This window comes from Ceratotherium simum, chromosome X (genome assembly GCF_057802395.1).
Source record: "Ceratotherium simum simum isolate JZ-2026a chromosome X, ASM5780239v1, whole genome shotgun sequence".
Lineage (NCBI taxonomy): Eukaryota > Metazoa > Chordata > Mammalia > Perissodactyla > Rhinocerotidae > Ceratotherium > Ceratotherium simum.
The window spans coordinates 446392-465860 of record NC_141940.1 but is presented as its reverse complement, the minus strand read 5'-3'; the positions used below and the strand labels follow the sequence as shown (position 1 = coordinate 465860).

Genomic DNA, 19469 nt, shown 5'->3' with positions numbered 1-19469 from the left:
GTGTGTGTGTGTGTGTATGAATTATCATATGGAAACTCAGAAGTCTCTAAAAACTTTCTGTAGTTATCCCTCACAGAACTACCAAACTGATGGGTTTCTTCCACAGGAACTATTGTGATTTCCTAGTTTAATTCCTTGAGAGATGACTTGGGTGGAGATAACCCTTCTCACAAGATAAAACACTATGTTTGTATTCAGTTCTCATCTTATCAGTGAGCTTGTGCTATCAAGCAATTCCTACAATATCTGTAGTTCTAGGAGACTGTAGAGAAAAATCTAGGGTTTCAGCTAAACTCTTTAATCCACAGGCCTATGTAAAGAATTGTCCCAAGGTATCTTCCAGCCCATTGGTTCTCAAAGTGTCGTCTGAAGACACCTGGAGGGGTCCTTGAGACCCTTTTAGTGGGTCTGTGTGTTAAAAACTATTTTTTATAACAACACTAAGATGACATTTGCCTTTTTTACTCTCATTATCTCATAAATCTACAGAGGAATTTTCCAAAGGCTACATAACATGTGATGATGTCATTTCTCTGATAGTTGAGGGATGTGTGCTTTTGTGTTCTTGAATTTTATACATTTCTCAGTCTTAATATTGAATATCATTAGTATCAATAGAGATAACCCACACTTAAGACCTCTTTGGAGTCCTCAATAACTTTTAAGAGTGTTAAGGTGTCGTAAGACCAAAAATTTTGTGAATCCTAGAATGCATTTCTTTCTAACTGATCTAGTTGCAACAAGTTTTTACCTAGTGACTATTATTGTTTCCCTATCCATGTGGAGATTATATTTCTGAATTAGATTGACCAAAACTATATCAAAAGGTCTAAAAAACAAATGAGCCCATGTTATAACTTGGAGAAGAGAGCTACCACACTAGAGGCCACTTTCCAACAGGTTTCTCCTACTAGAGTAAGAGGATGCTTCTGTTTTGTGTGATGGGGTAAAGAGACAATTTGAAGTACATTTTGATACAACATTATTCCGCTGATATGAAATTCTGTAGCCAGGGTGCCAGGTGTGTTCATAATCGCAATGCTGTCAATTTTAAGCCTGAAGCCCCAAGAGACGAGCAGTGTTTAATACGTCATCCCTTGTTAAATAGCAGCCACAGAGTTGGCGGTAGCCAGTGAAGGATTCCCTGCCATGTAGGACACGCCAGTTGTCTATAAATAGGACCTGTAAATGGGCAAAGAGAGAGAAAAAACACCATCAGAACAAGGGCCGACCAAAGGAACTCTAAATCAGAAGAGATCATTGAAAAGAAAAGCTTTAGGTTGTTTCCTGGTTACATTCAATGAAGTATTTTTCTTTTGAGATTAAACAAACATTTGGAAACTACGATGTGCATAGCCCTGTAGAAGGCTAAATGGAAGTTACAAAGGCAACGGTAGGTAATAGACCTTGCACTTGAGGAGCTTATGTTTCTTGAGTAATTGTTTTCTTATCAAAGCAAATCAGATAATTTGTTTCTTTTTAAATTCTTATTATATACTTTCTCAAAGGGTTAAACTATTTCATTATGTTTTATGCTAAGCTGAAGATATTTTTCATCTAGAGGAAATATCAAGAGCAAAAGAAAAAGAAAGGAATTATAAAGCTGGAAGGACCCTTGGGGACTATCTCCCGCATCATACAAATAGAGTCACTGAGCCATTGATGCCTAGATACAGGGTGGGGCCTGCTTCCAGGTCATTCAGTGAGTGAGTGGCCGAATGAGGGCCAACACCCAGGATTCTTTTCTCTTTTTCCTTTGCAAGATTGTGACTCACATATTATATAAGTACCCATTCTTCACTCCTTCAGTATAACAAGCTTACTTGACATCTTCAGAGTTTGGCACCCACCCTGCCAGGCTTTAGTTTGACCCAAAACTCATTCTCAGGTCTCCTCAACTCTATTGTTAGGGTCCGATGTGCTGTATACCAACGATGGACAACATCATAAGGTACGGTATTGATGACAGCCCGGTCATAGTTGTTGTACCTAAAATGAAATCATGAGAAAGAAAGATCTCCTCAAACACATGTTAAAGACATCTGTTATTTATTGAGCAATTTTATATAAGGCTTTCCCTATATTCGTTACTTGTCCCAGAAATGAGGTGACAATAAGCCAACATTCTCTCAGGACTATAGGATTGTAGAGAGGAGCTCCACTGCCTACAGACCATATTTTGTTTTGTTTTGTTTTGTTTTTTTTTGCTGAGGAAGATCGGCCCTGAGCTAACATCCATGCCCATCTTCCTCCATTTTGTATGTGGGATGCTGCCACAGCATGGCTTGATGAGCAGTGTGGCGGTCCACGCCCAAGGTTCGAAACCTTGAACCGTGGGCTGCCAAAGTGGAGCATGCGAACTTAACCACTACACCACTGGGCCAGCTCCCATATTTTGTTTTCTTTAGAGAATCTAGGGGGTAGGGGGTGGAAGTAAGTTCTAGCTGGTTTCTCCCATCTTAGGATATGACGTTTTGCACATTCCCTTGGCCAAATTTCATAGAAGCACTGGGGAAAGATCTGAGCTTTCTCCTCACCAAGCTGAGGTGGGCAAGAGAGGTTGTAGTAACAAAGCTTTCTTTTTAACAGGATAACTTACAACTTCTCAGGTGTTTCCCTTTGTGGGAGCAATCTCAGCTACAGCCTAGTGGACAGTTAACCCAGGGATCTTCATTCATCCATTCAACCCTAATATTTATATGAGCACCTGCTATGTGCTATGTGGTGTGTCAACATGATCACAGCCTTTGGGGAGTTTACATTCTATTGAGAAAGGTAGATGATGAACAATAAATACATAACTAGTTACAGATGCTATGAAGAAAAAAATAGTGTTACATGATAAAAAGTGACTGAAGTCTATTTCAGATGGACTGTTGAGTGAAGGACTTTTTTGAAGAAGTAATATTTGAGCTGGCACCTGTATGATAAGAAACCAGCAAAGTGACAAGCTGAGGGAAGAGTGTTCCAGGCAGAGGGAACAGCAAGTACAAAATCTTAGGGTGGAAAGAACTTTTATTATGTTTGCAGAATAGCAAGAAGGCCATGTGGCTGGAGCTGAGTAAGCAAGGGAAATAATGGTAAGAAATGATGTGGAAGAGGTAGCCATGGGCCAGATCATGTATAGCCTTATAGGCCTTGGTAAGGACTTTGGGTTTTATTCTGAGTACTATTGGAAGCCACTGAAAAGGTTTGCTAAGATATTGGATTTCTTTTTCACCTAAGGCAAATTAACTGTCTGCGGAAGTACAGTATATATATGGAAAAGTACACAAATCATAAGCTTGATGAATTTTCATGATGTGAACACATCCATATCACTAGCATCCACATCAATAAATAGAGCATTACCTAAACCCCTGAACACTCCCTTGTTCCCCTCTCCCATCTTGTTCCTCTCCTAACCCAAGGATAACTACCATCATGACTTCTGTCACCAAAGATTAGTTTTGCTTATTTATAAAACTTTATATAAATGGAATACTACACTACATACTCTTTTTTGCTTGGCTTCTTTCATTTAATATTATATTTAGGAGATTCATCATTGTGCTCTGTAGCAGTAGTTCATTCATCCTTTTCACTGTACAGAATTTTATTGTGTGACTATACCACAATTTATTCATCCATTCATGGATATTTGAGTAGTTTCCTGTTTGGGACTATTACAAACAGTGTTGGAGGTTCCAGTCCATGATGGCAACATAGGAGGCTCCTGAACTCACCTCCTCCCATGGACACACCAAATCTACAGCTACACATGGAACAATTCCCTCTGAAAGAAACCCAGAAAATAGCTGAGTGACTCCTACACATTTGGTGAATGAATAAAAATCCACATCAAAATGAGGAGGAAAAGCCGAGCCACAATCTTGCCATAAACCCCACTCCTGGTGCAGTGACATACAATCAGGAGGGGACTCACAACTCCTAGCTTCTCCCTGAGGAGTAAAGGGTTTGGACTCAATATCTAGTGCCCCAACTTTTAAGACTTCCACCTGAGAGATGGGTCCCCCAAACACCTAGCCTTGAAAGACAATGGGACTTGAATCCCCAAGACCCAACAGACTATAGCAAACAGTTCTTAATGGGCTTATGAGGACTCATCTAGCTATCCCCCCAGGCCTAGCATAGAGACAGCAGACAGAAACACCTGTTTGAGGCCTATTTTCATACTTTAAAAGCTGCAGCCTGAGGGTCAGTCTTCTAATTTAGCACACATCTAGGGCAGACTGTGATCTTCCCTGGAGATGGGGAAGGCCAGTGGGCACCATCTCTGCATTATTTCTCTGGCCCACTCGAGGTCACCGGTGTCTCCCTGGAATGAACTTGTACACATATCTGATGCCCCAGCTTTTGTGGCTGCTGCCCAGGGGACACACTCCTTGATTGCCTGGCTCTGGTAGCAAGGGCTTGAGTTCCAGATTCCATAGGAGCAAACAAAGAAACACTTCTTATTTGGCTATCCTCCCAGGTCTCAGTGCAGAGGTAAAAGAGAGAAACACCAAGCTTCCAGTCTTTATTTCCCTGAAAGAGGTCTACTTGCATACTTTCAAAGCTGCTACCTGAGAGTGCAGCTTCCAATCAGCCTGAATCTAGGTGCTGAATGAGATCCTCCCCTTTGGGACACTGAAAGGTCTTGACACACCCTCAACTACTGGGAGCCACTAAGAACAAAGAAGGCTGGTGGGACAATCACAAAGGTTTGAGAGACAACCAAGAGCTAGGGCAAAGTTGAACAATAAGGTTCATCTCCTACATGAGTCTACTCCTTCAAGACTGGGAGAGGTGGCTCTTTTATCTACTGTATAGCAACCAACATAGAGAGTCAAGGAAAATGAAGAAGCAGGAATATGTTCTAAACAAAAGAACAAGATAAAGTTCTAGAAACAGACCTTAATGAAATGGAGATAAATGATTTATCTGATAAAGAGTTCAAAATAATGGTCAAAAGATGCTTGCCAAGGTCAGAAGAACAATGCATGATAAAGTGAGAATTTCAACAAAGAGATAGAAAATATAAAAAAGTACCAAACAGAAATCATAGAGCTGAAGAATACAAGAATTGAACTGAAAAAGTCAAGAGAAAAGTTCAACAGCAGACTAGATAAAGTGGAAGAAAGTATCAGTGAATTTGAAGACAAGGAAGTTGGATTCATCCAATCAGAGAAGCAAAAAGAAAAAATAATGAAAAAGAGTGAAGATAGCTTAAGGGAATTATGGGACACCAAGAAAACCAATATTTGCATTATAGGGGTCCCAGAAGGAGAATAGAGACAGAAAGGGGCAGAAAGCTTATTCAAAGAAATAATGGCTGAAAAATTCCCTAACCTGGGTAAGGACACAGACATCTAGATCCAGCAAGACCAGAGAGTTCCAAATAAAAGGAATCCAAAGAGACTCACACCAAGACACATTATAATTAAAATGTTAAATGTTAAAGACAAGGAGAGAATCTTAAAAGCAGTAAGAGAAAAATAACTTGTTATGTATAAGAGAAACCCCATAAGACTATCAGCAGATTTTTCAGCAGAACCTTTGCAGGCCAGAGGGGAGTGGCATGACATATTCAAAGTGCTGAAGGAAAAAACTGCCAAACAAGAATACTCTACCCAGCAAAGCTGTCATTCAGAAGTGAAGGAGAGAGAGAGTTTTACAGACAAGCAAAAACTAAAGGAGTTCATCACCACCAGACCGGCTTTACAAGAAATGTTAAAGGGACTTCTATAAGCTGAAAGAAAAGAGCACTAATTAGGAACAACAAAGATAAATATATAGTAAAATTCAGAATACTCTAATATAAATGGTGGTGGGTAATCACTTACAAATCTAGTATGAAAGTTAAAAGACAAAAGTAGTAAAAATAACTATAACTACAATAATTTGTTAACGGATACACAAGGTAAAAAGATGCAAACTGTGACATCAAAAACATAAAACATATGGGAGAGAGTAAAATATGGAGCTTTAGTCCATGTGTGAACTTAAGTTGTCAGCTTAAAATAGACTATTATAAATATAAGATGTTTCATATAAGTCTCATGGTAACCACAAAGCAAAAACCTATAATAGATACACAAAAGATAAAGGATTCTAAGCATACCACTACAGAAAATTATCAAATCACAAAGGAAGAGACAAAGAGAAGAAGAAAGGAACAAAGGAATTACAAAACAGCCAGAAAACAATGAACAAAATGGCAATAGTGAGTTCATACCTATCAATAATTAAATAAAATGGACTAAATTCTGCAATCAAAAGATATAGAGTGGCTTAATGGATTAAAAAAACAAGACCTAACTACACGCTGCATACAAGAGGCTCACTTCAGCTTTAAGGACACACAGACTGAAAGTGAAGGGATAGAACAAGATATTCTATGCAAATGGAAACCAAAAGAAAACAGGAGTAGCTATACTTATATCAGACAAAATAGACTTTAAGCCAAAGACTGTAATAGGAGACAAAGAAGGTCATTTTATAACGATAAAAGGGTTAACCCAACAAGAAGATAAAAAATTTGTAAATATTTATGCACCCAACATAGGAGCACCCACATATATAAAGCAAATATTAACAGACCAAAAGGAAGAAATAGACAAGAATACAATAATAGTAGGGGACTTCAATACCCCACTTTCAAACAGAGAAGAGATAATCCAAAAGAAAATCAATATGGACACACTGGACTTGAATGACACATTAGACCAGATGGACTTAACAGACATTTATAGAACATTTCATCCAACAGCAGCAGAATACACATTCTTCTCAAGTGCATGTGGAACATTCTCCAGGATAGAACATATGTTATTAAAGAGATATGAAAAGATCTTAAATCTTTTTAAAAGATTTGAAGATTGAAATCATATCAAGTATCTTTTCTGACCATGATGTTATGAAACTAGAAATCAATCACAAGAAAAAAACTGGAAAATTCACAAATATGTGGAGATTAAACAACATGTTACTCAATAACCAATGGGTCAACGAAGAAATCAGAAGAGAAATCAAAAAATATCTTGAGACAAATGAAAATGGAAATACAAGATACCAAAACTTATGGGATGCAGCAAAAGCAGTTCTAAGAGGGAAGTTCATGGCAATAAACACCTACATTAAGAAACAAGAAAGATCTCAAATGAACAACCTAACTTTACACATCAAGGAACAAGAAAAAGAAGAACAAATGAAGCCCAAAGTTAGTAGAAGGAAGGAAATAACAAAGATAAGAGTTAGTAGATGGAGGGAAATAACAAACATTAGAGTGGAAATAAATGAAATAGAGATGAAAAAGACAATAGAAAAGATCAATAAAACTGAAAGATGATCTTTTGAAAAGATAAAATAGACAAACCTATAGCTCGACTTACAAGAAAAAAAGATGGAGGACTCAAATAAATAAAATTATAAATGCAAGAGGAGACATTACAACTGATAGCACAGAAATACAACTGATCATAAGAGACTACTAAGAACAATTATACACCAACAATTTGGACAACCTAGAAGAAATGGATAAAAATTCCTAGAAACATACAACCAACCAAGACTGAATCATGAAGAAATAGAAAATCTGAACAGACCAATTACTAGTAAGGAGATTGAATCAGTAATCAAAAACATCCCCAAAAAGATGGCTTCACTGGTACATTCTACCAAACATTTAAAGAATTAATACCAAACCTCAAACTCTTCCAAAAAGTTGAAGAGGAGGGAACACTTCCAAACTCATTTCATGAGGCCAGCATTACCCTGATACCAAAAACAGATAAGGAAACTACAAGAAAAGAAAACTATAAGTCAATATCACTGATGAACATAGATGCAAAATTTCTCAAAAAAATATTAGCAACCTGAATTCAACAATACATTAAAAAGACCATACACCATGATCAAGTGGAATTTATTCCAGGGATGCAAGGATGGTTTAACATCTGTAAATCAATCAATGTGATACACCACATTAACAAAATGAAGGATAAAAATCACATGATCATCTCAATAGATGCAGAAAAAGCATTTCACAAAACTCAACATCCATTCATGATTAAAATGCTCAACAAAGTGGGTATAGAGGAAATGTAACTCAATGTAACAAAGGCCATATATAACAAGCCCACAGCTAACATCATACTCAATGGTGAAAAGCTGAAAGCTTTTCCTCTACAATCAGGAACAAGACAAGGATGCCCACTCTCACCACTCTTATTCAACATAGTACTGGAAGTCCTAGCCAGAGTGATTAGGCAAGAAAAAGAAAATAAAAGGCATTCACATCAGAAAGGAAGAAGTAAAACTGTCTCTATTTGCAGATGACATAATATTATATATAGAAAATCCGAAAGAATCCACCAAAAAACTGTTAGAACTAATAAACAAATTCAGTAAAGTTGCAGGATACAAAATCAATATGTAAAAATCAGTTTCATTTCTATGCCCTAACAACAAACTATCAGAAAGAGAAATTAAGAAAACAATCCCATTTACAATTGTATCAAAATGAATAAAATAGGAATAAATTTAACCAAAGAAATGAAAGATCTATACACTAAAACTTATAAGACATTCATGAAAGAAACTGAAAATGACATAAATAAATGGAGAGACATTCCATGCTTATGGATTGAAAGAATTAATATTGTTAAATATCCACACGACCCAAAGCAATCTAGAGATTCAATGTAATCCTTATCAAAATTCCAATGCCATTTGCCACAGAAACAGAAAAAGCAATCCTAAAATTTGTATGGAACCACAAAAGACCCCTGAAAGCCAAAGCAATCTTGAGAAAGATGAACAAAGCTGGAGGCATCATACTTCCTGATTTCAAACTATGTTAAAAAGGTATCATAATCAAAACAGTATGGTACTGGCATTAAAACAGACACATAGACTGATAGACCAGAATAGAGAGCCCAGAAATAAGCCCATGCATATATGGTCAACTAATATTTGACAAGGGAGCCAAAAATCCTCAATGGGGAAAGAATAGTCTCTTCAATAAACAGTGTTGGGAAAACTGGACAGCCACATGCAAAACAATGGAACCAGACCCCTATCTTACACCACACACAAATATCTATTCAAAATGAATTAAAGACCTGAATGTAAGACCTGACACCATAAAACTCCTAGAAGAAAACACAGGGGGTAATTCCTTGACTTCAGTCTTGGCAATGATTTTTTGGATTTGACAAATAAAGCAAAGGCAACAAAGGCAAAATTAAACAAATGGGATTACATCAAACTAAAAAGCTTTTGCACAACAAAGGAAACCATCAACAAAATGAAAAGGCAATCCATGGAATGAGAGAATATATTTTCAAATCTTATATCTGATAAGTGGTTAATATCCAAAATATATAAAGAATTCATACAACTCAATAGCAAAAAACAAAATCTGATTAAAAAATAGGCAGAGGATCTGAATAGACATTTTTACAAAGAAGACATACAAATGGCAACAGGTATGTGAAAAGTGATCAACATCACTAATATCAGAGAAATGCAAATCAAAACCACAGTGAGATAATCACCAAACACCTGTTAGAATGGCTGTCATCAAAAAGACAAGAGATAACAAGTATGAGGATGTGAAGAAAAGGGAACCCTTGTGCACTGTTGGTGGGAAAGTAAATTGGTGCAGCCACTATGGGAAACAGTATGGAGGTTCCCCCCAAAATTAAAAATACAACTACCATATGATCCACAAATTCCACTTCTGGTCCTATATCTGAAGAAAATAAAAACACTATCTCAAAGAGATATCTGCACCCCCATGTTCATTGCAGCATTATTTATGACAGCTAAGACATGGAAACAACCTATGCATTCATTGATGGACAAATGGATAAAAAAAATTATTCAGCCATAGAAAAGAAGGAAATATTGCCATTTGCGACAACAGAGATGGAACTTGAGGGCATTATGCTAAGGGAAAGAAGTCAGACAGAGAAAAATAAATACTATATGATTCCACTTATACGCGGAATCTAAAAAAAGTAAACTCACAGAAACTAAGAACAGATTGGTGGTTGCCAGAGGTGGGGATGGAGGCTGTGGGAAATGGGTGAAGGGGGTCAAAAGGTACAAACTTCAAGTTATAAGATAAACAAGTTCTGGGGATGTAATGTACAGCATGGTGACTATAGTTAACAATATGGTATTGCATATTTGAAAGTTGCTAATAGAGTAAATCTTAAAAGTTATCATCACAAGAAATAAAAATTTGTAACTATGTGGTGATGGATGTTAACTAGACTTATTGCAGTGATCATTTTGCAGTATATGCATATATCAAATCATCATGTTGTATACCTTACTCTAATACAATGTTATATGTCAATTATATCCCAATAAAACTGGAAAAAATAAAAAAATAGTGTTTCTATGAACATTCCATTACTTGTCTTTTGGTGAACATATATATTCATTTATGTTTGATATAAACTTAAGAATAGAATCACTGGGTCATAAGGTATGTGTAAGCTCAGCTTTAATAGATATTGCCAAAGTTATTCTTTTCAAAGAGAAGTAAACATTTAATGGTATCTTTTTTGGACATCAAACAGTATTCATTAATGTTAGATAGTACATGGCACAATCAGAGCCAATATTCTTACTTTTTTTCTTATATAAAATAAGCATAATAACATCTGCTTAGCTGATCTCACAATGAAAGATCAAATGAAAGAATTCATATAGTAGTCCTTCATCCCATAGGAAAAATGGGGTGAGGAAGCATAGTCTTCACCAGGGTCTTGACACCCATTGACATTTTCAGAAACCCTCAGTGCTGTGTTAGGTATTTGCAAAAATATTATTTCATTTAATAATTTTATCACCCCAGAAAGGAAGGTGGTATTAGCTTCCTTTTATATGTAAGGCAACTGAAACTTAGAGAAGCTAAACTTTTTACAGTTTATAAGTAGCAGAGTGGTTTTAAAATCAGACTTTAATACTTTAACTCATTGTTTGTACCAGAAGAGCAGGACAATAATCTAATTCCTGTGTATGCTGGTTCATAAGGTCAACTTTTTACAGATCATAATTGTAATCTCTTGACTTCAAATAAGATTTACAGTTTATAAGTGTTTCATATATACAATCTCACTGACCCTGTATCTGATAACCCTGTGAGGTAAGTAGTACAGCTATTAATTATTATCTTACTTTATAGATAACGGACATAAAGATAAGGCATTGTGATTTGCCCAAGGTCACATGGGATCTAGTATTCACTATTTATAATATATGATGTTATTTTGTAAGGCTGATAGCAGGAAGCAGCAGGAAAAGCTTATTAGAGATTAGTGAAATGGATTTGCAATGTTCTTCTGATTAAAATAAGATGATTTATGGACTTTTGCACAAAGTAATGTCATCATATTATTGTGTAATTTTCCTCTTTTTTCTGCTTTGGTATGATACAAGAAAGACCTGGATGTAGAGAAAAGCAAATAAAGCAGATACTTATCTGATAAGAAAAGCTAGGAAGTCTTAATTAAGCTATTCTTCTCATTAGTTGACAGACAATTGAAGATTTTCCAAGTAAAGACAGCTCAGTGACAGAATGGAAAATGCATTTGATGTGCTGAGGTACAAGTGAAAGATGATGGGCACTGTAGTCAGATAGATCACTGTTACAATCCCAGTTCAGATATGTGACCTTAGAGAAACTATTTGATCTCCTTGAGCCTCAGTTTCCCCACCTGAAAACTGAGAATAATAATAACTACTTTATATGGTTATGAGGATTATATAAAGCATTACCTATTACACATTAACACTGTGCTTGACACACAGGAGGTCAATAATATTAGCTAAAATAAACACTAGGTAGCTATGTCAAGCCATAAAAACAAGCCCTAAAATCCATGAAAGTCCTCACAGTGAGTTAGTTAGACTTGGAAGACAGAGTTAGACTAAGCTTTGAATAATAATGGCTGAAGGACAGGTAAACAGTATATGTAAATATTTTCATTTTAATATCCCTTGCTCTAAAATGTTTAATAAGTTTTAAAACATGAATAGTCATTGCACCTGTTACAATATCTCATTTATAGAAAAAGCTTATTTATATACAAAGCATGCTATATTTTTATTTTATGAAAAAATATTGAGCACTGTGTTCTGCGTCTGGTAATGACTAAGTAAATTTTTATTGGATCAATCCCCTCCTCTCATAGGTGACAATTAAAAACTCTGGGCAAATCACAAAAAACAATTGCCTGAAGATACTGTAGAGGCAGATTCTGGAGGGGAGTCGACACTTGGAAGAAAGGAACTACACTGGGTGAGTTTCCCATTTTCATGGCATCTTGCCTGAGGGCATGCCACAGCCTGCACCATACAGGATAGTAAAAACCCCAAAAGAAATCTCTTAGACTTTCTGGCCCAAAGACCTAGAGCATAGAGTTTCACTGCCACCAGAAAGTGAAGGGGAAATCCTGGAAAGGAGAGAATCAGAGGAGAGTGCTAAATTCTATGTATAAGCTCTGCCCAAATACCTGGATGGCCCCTGAATTGCACAAGTGCAAGACAAACTCCCAGAATTACATCTAGAGATAAAATAACTGAGCATAAATTTGAGCTATCATAGAACAGAGTTTGAATTTTGAGTACAAATAAATTAACTGCCTCTTAAAAATAACCCAAAATCAACATTCTTTGGAGAAATATAACAGAATCTGGAGTCCCAATAACATAATATTCACATTCTCCAGATTAAAACCCAAAATTTTCCAATGTAACAAGAACCAGAAAAATGTAACCTATTATCAAGAGGAAAGACAATCAGCAAAGGTCCATCTGGATATGTCCCAGATATTGGAATTATTCAACAAGGACTTTAAAGCAGCTATTATCACTACAATCAATGAGGTAAAGAAAAATATGCTTGTAATGAAGGGATGGAAACTCTCAGCAAAGAACTAGAAACGATAAAAAAGAACCAAATGTAAATTTTAGAACCATAAAATACAATATCTGAATAAAAACATTCACTAGATGGGCTTAACAATAGAATGATGTTGGCAGATAAGAGTCTGTGATTTTGAAAACTGGATAATTTTATTTAATCTATCTAAAGAAAAGATAAAAATATTTTGAAAAGAAAATGAACAGAACATCAGGGACCTGTTGTACAATATCAAAAGTTCTGACACGTGTGTAACTGGAGTTCCAGAAAGAGAAGACAGAAAATGGAGAAGAAAAAAATTTGAAGAAATAATGACCAAAATTTGGTGAAAGACATAAACTTACAGATTCAAGAAGCTCAGAGAATTCTCATTAGGATGAATACAAAGAGAACCACACCTAGGAACATCATAGCCAAATTGCTGCAAACCAAACATATAGGGAAAATCTTGAAAACTGCCAGAAAAAAAGTTTACGTGGTGCATAAATTAAAATATAATTCAAAAAATATATTAAAATAATCCATAAGAAGTAAAGAAAGGAGTAACAGAGGAAAAAATAGATCGGGTAAAGAGAAAACAAAAGATTAAAAATAAAAAATATAATTACAGAGAGTGACGTCAGCATCATGGCGGAGTGAGCTTTCCCATAAACTCTTCCCCTGATAAGATACAACAAAAGGAACAGTCACAGACCAACAACGGAATCCTAGACAGTGAAAAGCAAGATCGGAAAGATCCACACTGCCGCACATCTGAGAGTAGAATGTGCTGGGCCCCCAGAGGAAGTGGGGAGATGTAAGGAGAACTCCTCTCCCTCCCCATCAGATCAGCGATCCCGGTCCGTGCAGCTCCTAGAGAGGGGGGAGGGGCGGCCCTCTGTGGGGAAACTAGCTCTTCGGGCTTTCACAGACAGTGGGAAACTCCCACACAGAGGACTCAGAACTGCTACGGGGTACCATCAACATCTGAGCACCCCAGAGAGTGGGTAACGAAGGGCAAATGAGAAGCCCCCCATGCCAGGGACCCAGTGGGCAAAAGAGAGAGGCCCCCCCTCCGCGCAAACCAGACCCTGCAGCTCAGCCAACCAGACCACACCAAGCAAACTGCGGATCGCAGTGAACAGCCTCAGCAGAGTGCAGGATGCTCAGATTCCACAGCCCTTTACCCCCACACAGTGGCTGCGGATGGAAATTGCAACCAGATATTTCCAGAATGAGGAAATACAAAGCCAATACAGGAACCACAATGAAAAGATACAGGAAATCACCAGACCAGAGGAAAATGACAAGCACCCAGAAACCAACCCTGAAGACACAGAAATCCATAACCTAAACGACAGAGATTTCAAAATAGCTATCATAAACAGCTATCATAAACACACTCAACGAAATACGAGACAACACAGACAAACAATTGAATGAGATTAGGAGTTTCTTCACAAAAGAGATTGAAATCATAAAGAAAAACCAATCAGTACTGATGGAGAAGAAGAACACAATGGAGGAGACAAAGGAGAATCTGGAATCTTTAAAGAACAGAGCTGACAATATGGAGGAAAGAATTAGCATTATAGATGATAGGAATACAGATATGCTCCAGATGGAAGAGGAGAGAGAACTAAGACTAAAAAGAAATGAAGAAAGTCTCCGATAAATATCTGACTCTGTTAGGAAATGTAACATAAGAATTATAGGTATTCCTGAGGGAAAAGAGAGAGAACGAGGAACAGAGAGCCTATTCAAGGAAATAATAGCTGAGAATTTCCCAAATCTGGGGAAGGAGCGGGAAATACCAGTAAGTGAAGCCAACAGATCACCTAAATACGTCAACAGGCAAAGGCCCACTCCACGACACCTAGTGGTAAGGCTGGGCAAAGTCAATGACAAAGACACAATATTAAGGGCAGCTAGAAAAAAACAAAAAATAACGTACAAAGGAACTCCCATCAGCCTCTCAGCGGATTTCTCAACAGAAACTTTACAGGCTAGGAGAGACTGGAATGATATATTCAAAATACTGAAAGACAAAAACTTTCAGCCAAGAATACTCTATCCAGCAAAAATATCCTTCAAATATGATGGAGAAATAGTAACTTTCCCAGACAAACAAAAGCTAAGGGAGTTCATGGACACGAGATCCCCACTACAAGAAATACTCAAGAAGGTCCTCAGACCTGAAAATAGAAGAGAAAGGGAATATAAAGCTTGGAGCAAGGAGAAAAATAGGTAGACAAACTCAGAAAAATAGTAGATCTTTACTGGAGTAGCTTAGCAACCACTTAAATACCAAAATCAAAGATCAAAGGAAGGAATTCACCAAAAACAAATTTAACCTCATCACTGTAAACACACACCCACAACACAAGATAGAATAAGGCATAACAAGAACGACTTAGAAGGGGAAGAGGAAAGTGATTGAATTGACTTAGTATAAGGAAATAGGAGGCCATCAGATAATGGACTATCTCATACACAAGATTTTTTACACAAACCTCAAGGTAACCACTAAACAATCAAAACAAAATCACATATGATAAACAAAGAGAAAACTAGAAGAGTCATAAGACAGAACAACCAAACTGAATTGGCAGTCCGAAACAAATGGGACAAGAAACAAAGGAAATGCAAAAGAACCAGAAAATAAGTGACAAAACAGCAACATTAAGCCCTCATATATCAATAATTACCCTAAATGTAAATGGATTGAACTGTCTAATCAAAAGATACAGAGTGGCAGGATGGATTAAAAAGCAAGACCCAACAATATGCTGCCTCCAGGAAACACATCTCAGCTCTAAAGACAAGCACAGGCTCAGAGTGAAAGGATGGAAGACAATACTCCAAGCTAATGGCAAACAAAAGAAAGCAGGTGTTGCCATACTCATATCAGACAAAGTAGACTTCAAGATATAACAGGTTAAGAGAGACAAAGAAGGGAAATATATAATGATAAAAGGGACACTCCACCAAGAAGACATATCACTTATAGATATATATGCACCCAACATAGGAGCACCAATGTACATAAAGCAACTATTAACAAACCTAAAGGGAGACATTGACAACAACACAATAATAGTAGGGGATCTTAATACCCCACTTACATCAATAGATAGATCATCCAGACAAAAAGTCAATAAAGAAATAGCAGACTTAAATGAAAAACTGGACGAGATGGACCTAGTAGACATATACAGAGCACTCCATCCAAAAACAGCTGACTACACATTCTTCTCAAGTGCACACAGAACATTCTCAAGGATTGACCGTATGTTGGGAAACAAAGCAAGCCTCAATAAATTTAAGAAGATTGAAATCATAACAAGCATCTTTTCAGACCATAATGCTATGAAACTGGAAATGAACCACGAAAAAAAACCTGGGAAAGTGACAAAAATGTGGTGATTAAACAACCTGTTACTGAACAACCAATGGATCATTGATGAAATTAAAGGAGAAATCAAAAACTATCTGGAAACAAATGAAAATGAAAATATGCCATACCAAATCATATTGGATGCAGCAAAAGCAGTCCTGAGAGGGAAACTCATAGCGATACAAGCCCACTTTAACAAACAAGAAAAAGCCCAAATAAGCAATCTTAAATTACACCTAACAGAAGTAGAAAAAGAAGAACAAACAAAGCCCAAAGTCAGCAGAAGGAGAGAAATAATAAAAATCAGAGCAGAAATAAATGAAATTGAGACCAAAAAAACAGTAGAAAAGATTAATGAAAGAAAGAGTTGGTTCTTTGAGAAGATAAACAAAATCAACAAACCCTTAGCCAGGCTTACTAAGAAAAAAAGAGAAAAGGCTCAAGTAAAGAAAATTAGAAATGAAAGAGGAGAAATTACAATGGATACCACTGAAATACAGAGGATTATCAGAGAATACTATGAGAAATTATATGCCAACCAATTGGACAATCTAGAAGAAATGGATAAATTCTTAGACTCATACAACCTCCCAAAACTGAACCAAGAAGAAATGGAGAATCTGAATAGACCAATCACAAGTAAAGAGACTGAAATACTAATCAAGAACCTCTCAAAAAATAAAAGTCCAGGACCAGATGGCTTCTCTGGTGAATTTTACCAAACATTCAAAGAAGATTTAATACCCATACTTCTCAAACTATTCCAAAAAATACAGGAAGATGGAACACTTCCTAAATCATTCTATGAGGCCAACATCACCCTGATACTAAAGCCAGACAAAGACAATACAAAGAAAGAAAATTACAGGCCAATATCGCTGATGAACATAGATGCAAAAATCCTCAACAAAATATTGGCAAACCGAATACAGCAATACATTAAAAAGATCATACACCATGATCTTTATACCAGGGATTTATACCAGGGATGCAGGGATGGTTCAACATCCACAAATCAATCAACGTGATACATCACATCAACAAAACAAAGAATTAAAACCACATGGTCGGGCCGGCTCTGTGGCTTAGCAGTTAAGTGCGCGCGCTCTGATGCTGGCGGCCCGGGTTCGGATCCCGGGCGCGCCCCAAGGCACCACTTCTCCGTCCAGCGCGAGGCCGAGTCCCACGTACAGCAACTAGAAGGATGTGAACCTATGACATACAACTATCTGCTGGGGCTTTGGGGGGAAAAAAATGAATAAATAAAATCTTAAAAAAAAAAAAAAAAAAAAACCACATGGTCATCTCAATAGATGGAGAGAAGGCATTTGACAAGATACAACATCCATTTATGATAAAAACTCTCAACAAAATGGGAATAGAAGGAAAGTACCTCAACATAATAAAGGCTATTTATGACAAACCCACAGCCAACATCATACTTAATGGGGAAAGACTGAAAGCCATTCCTCTGAGAACAGGAACGAGGCAGGGCTCTCCACTCTCACCAGTCCTGTTCAACATAGTACTGGAGGTTTTGGCCAGAGAAATTAGGCAAGAAAAAGGAATAAAAGGAATTCAAATTGGTAATGAACAAGTGAAACTCTCACTATTCACAGATGACATGATTTTATATATAGAAAACCCTAAAGAATCCGTTGGAAAATTATTAGAAATAATCAACAACTACAGCAAAGTTACAGGGTACAAAATCCATCTACAAAAATCAGTTGCATTTCTGTATGCTAATAATGAACTAACAGAAAGAGAGCTCAAAAAGATAATACCATTTACAATTGCATCAAAAAGAATAAAATACCTAGGAATAAATCTTACCAAGGAGGTGAAAGACCTATACAATGAGAACTACAAGACATTATTGAAAGAAATCGACGAAGACATAAAGAAATGGAAAGATATCCCATGTACGTGGATTGTAAGAATAAACATAGTTAAAATGTCTATATTACCTAAAGCAATCTACAGATTCAATGCAATCCCAATCAGAATCCCAATGACATTCTTCACGGAAATAGAAAAAAGAATATTAAAATTCATATGGGGCAACAGAAGACCCCGAATAGCTAAAGAAATCCTAAGAAAAAAGAACAAAGCAGGAGGCATCACAATCCCTGACTTCAAAACATACTACAAAGCAATAGTAATCAAAACAGCATGGTACTGGTACAAAAACAGACACACAGATCAATGGAACAGAATTGAAAGCCCAGAAATAAAACCACACATCTACAGACAGCTAATTTTCAACAAAGGAGCTAAGAACATACAATGGAGAAAGGAAAGTCTCTTCAATAAATGGTGTTGGGAAAACTGGACAGCCACATGCAAAAGAATGAAAGTGGACCATCTGCTATCGCCATTCACAAAAATTAACTCAAAATGGATCAAAGACCTGAAGATGAGACCTGAAACTATAAAACACATAGAAGAAAATATAGGCAACACACTATTTGACATTGGTCATAAAGGAATCTTCTCAGATGACATGACTACCCAGACTAGGGAAACTAAAGAAAAAATAAAAAAGTGGGACTTTATCAGATTAAAGAGCTTCTACAAGACAAACGAATCCAGAATCAAGATGAACAGACAACCCACCAGCTGGGAGAGAATATTTGCAAAACATACATCTGACAAGCGGTTGATCTCCATAATATATAAAGAACTCACACAACTGAACAACAAAAAAACAAACAACCCGATCAAAAAATGGGCAGAGGAAATGAACAGACTCTTATCCAAAGAAGATAGACAGATGGCCAATAGGCACATGAAAAGATGTTCAACATCATTAATCATCAGGGAAATGCAAATCAAAACAACACTAAGATATCACCTCACGCCTGTTAGAATGGCTATAATCACCAAGACAAAAAAGCAACAAATGTTGGGGAGGATGTGGAGAAACAGGAACCCTCAAACACAGCTGGTGGGAATGCAACCTGGTGCAGCCTCTATGGAAAACAGTATGGAGATTCCTCAAAGAATTAAAGATAGAGATGCCCTATGATCCAACCATCCCACTACTGGGAATCTATCCAACGAACCTGAAATCAACAATCCAAAGAGGCTTATGCACCCTGATGTTCATTGCAGCATTATTCACTATAGCCAAGAAGTGGAAGCAACCTAAGTGTCCCTCGACTGACG

General features: G+C 36.8%; 1 protein-coding gene across 4 annotated transcripts in view; it reads right to left on the bottom strand.

Annotated features, from left to right (window-relative positions):
* Positions 1–621: 621 nt before the first annotated feature.
* The window catches only part of TMLHE (trimethyllysine hydroxylase, epsilon), a 108171-nt gene continuing 89323 nt past the window's right edge, over positions 622–19469 (bottom strand). For 3 of the 4 annotated variants that reach the window (XM_014779594.2, XM_087426861.1, XM_087426863.1), the window contains 2 exons: positions 1851–1989; positions 622–1182 (listed from right to left, as the gene is read on the bottom strand). In XM_014779594.2, the coding sequence (XP_014635080.1) occupies positions 1051–1182; positions 1851–1989 (271 nt within the window). In that variant the 3' untranslated portion in view covers positions 622–1050. Of the gene's footprint in view, positions 1183–1823; positions 1990–19469 lie in introns of all 4 variants that reach the window. The other variant, XM_087426862.1, reaches the window with a different exon arrangement.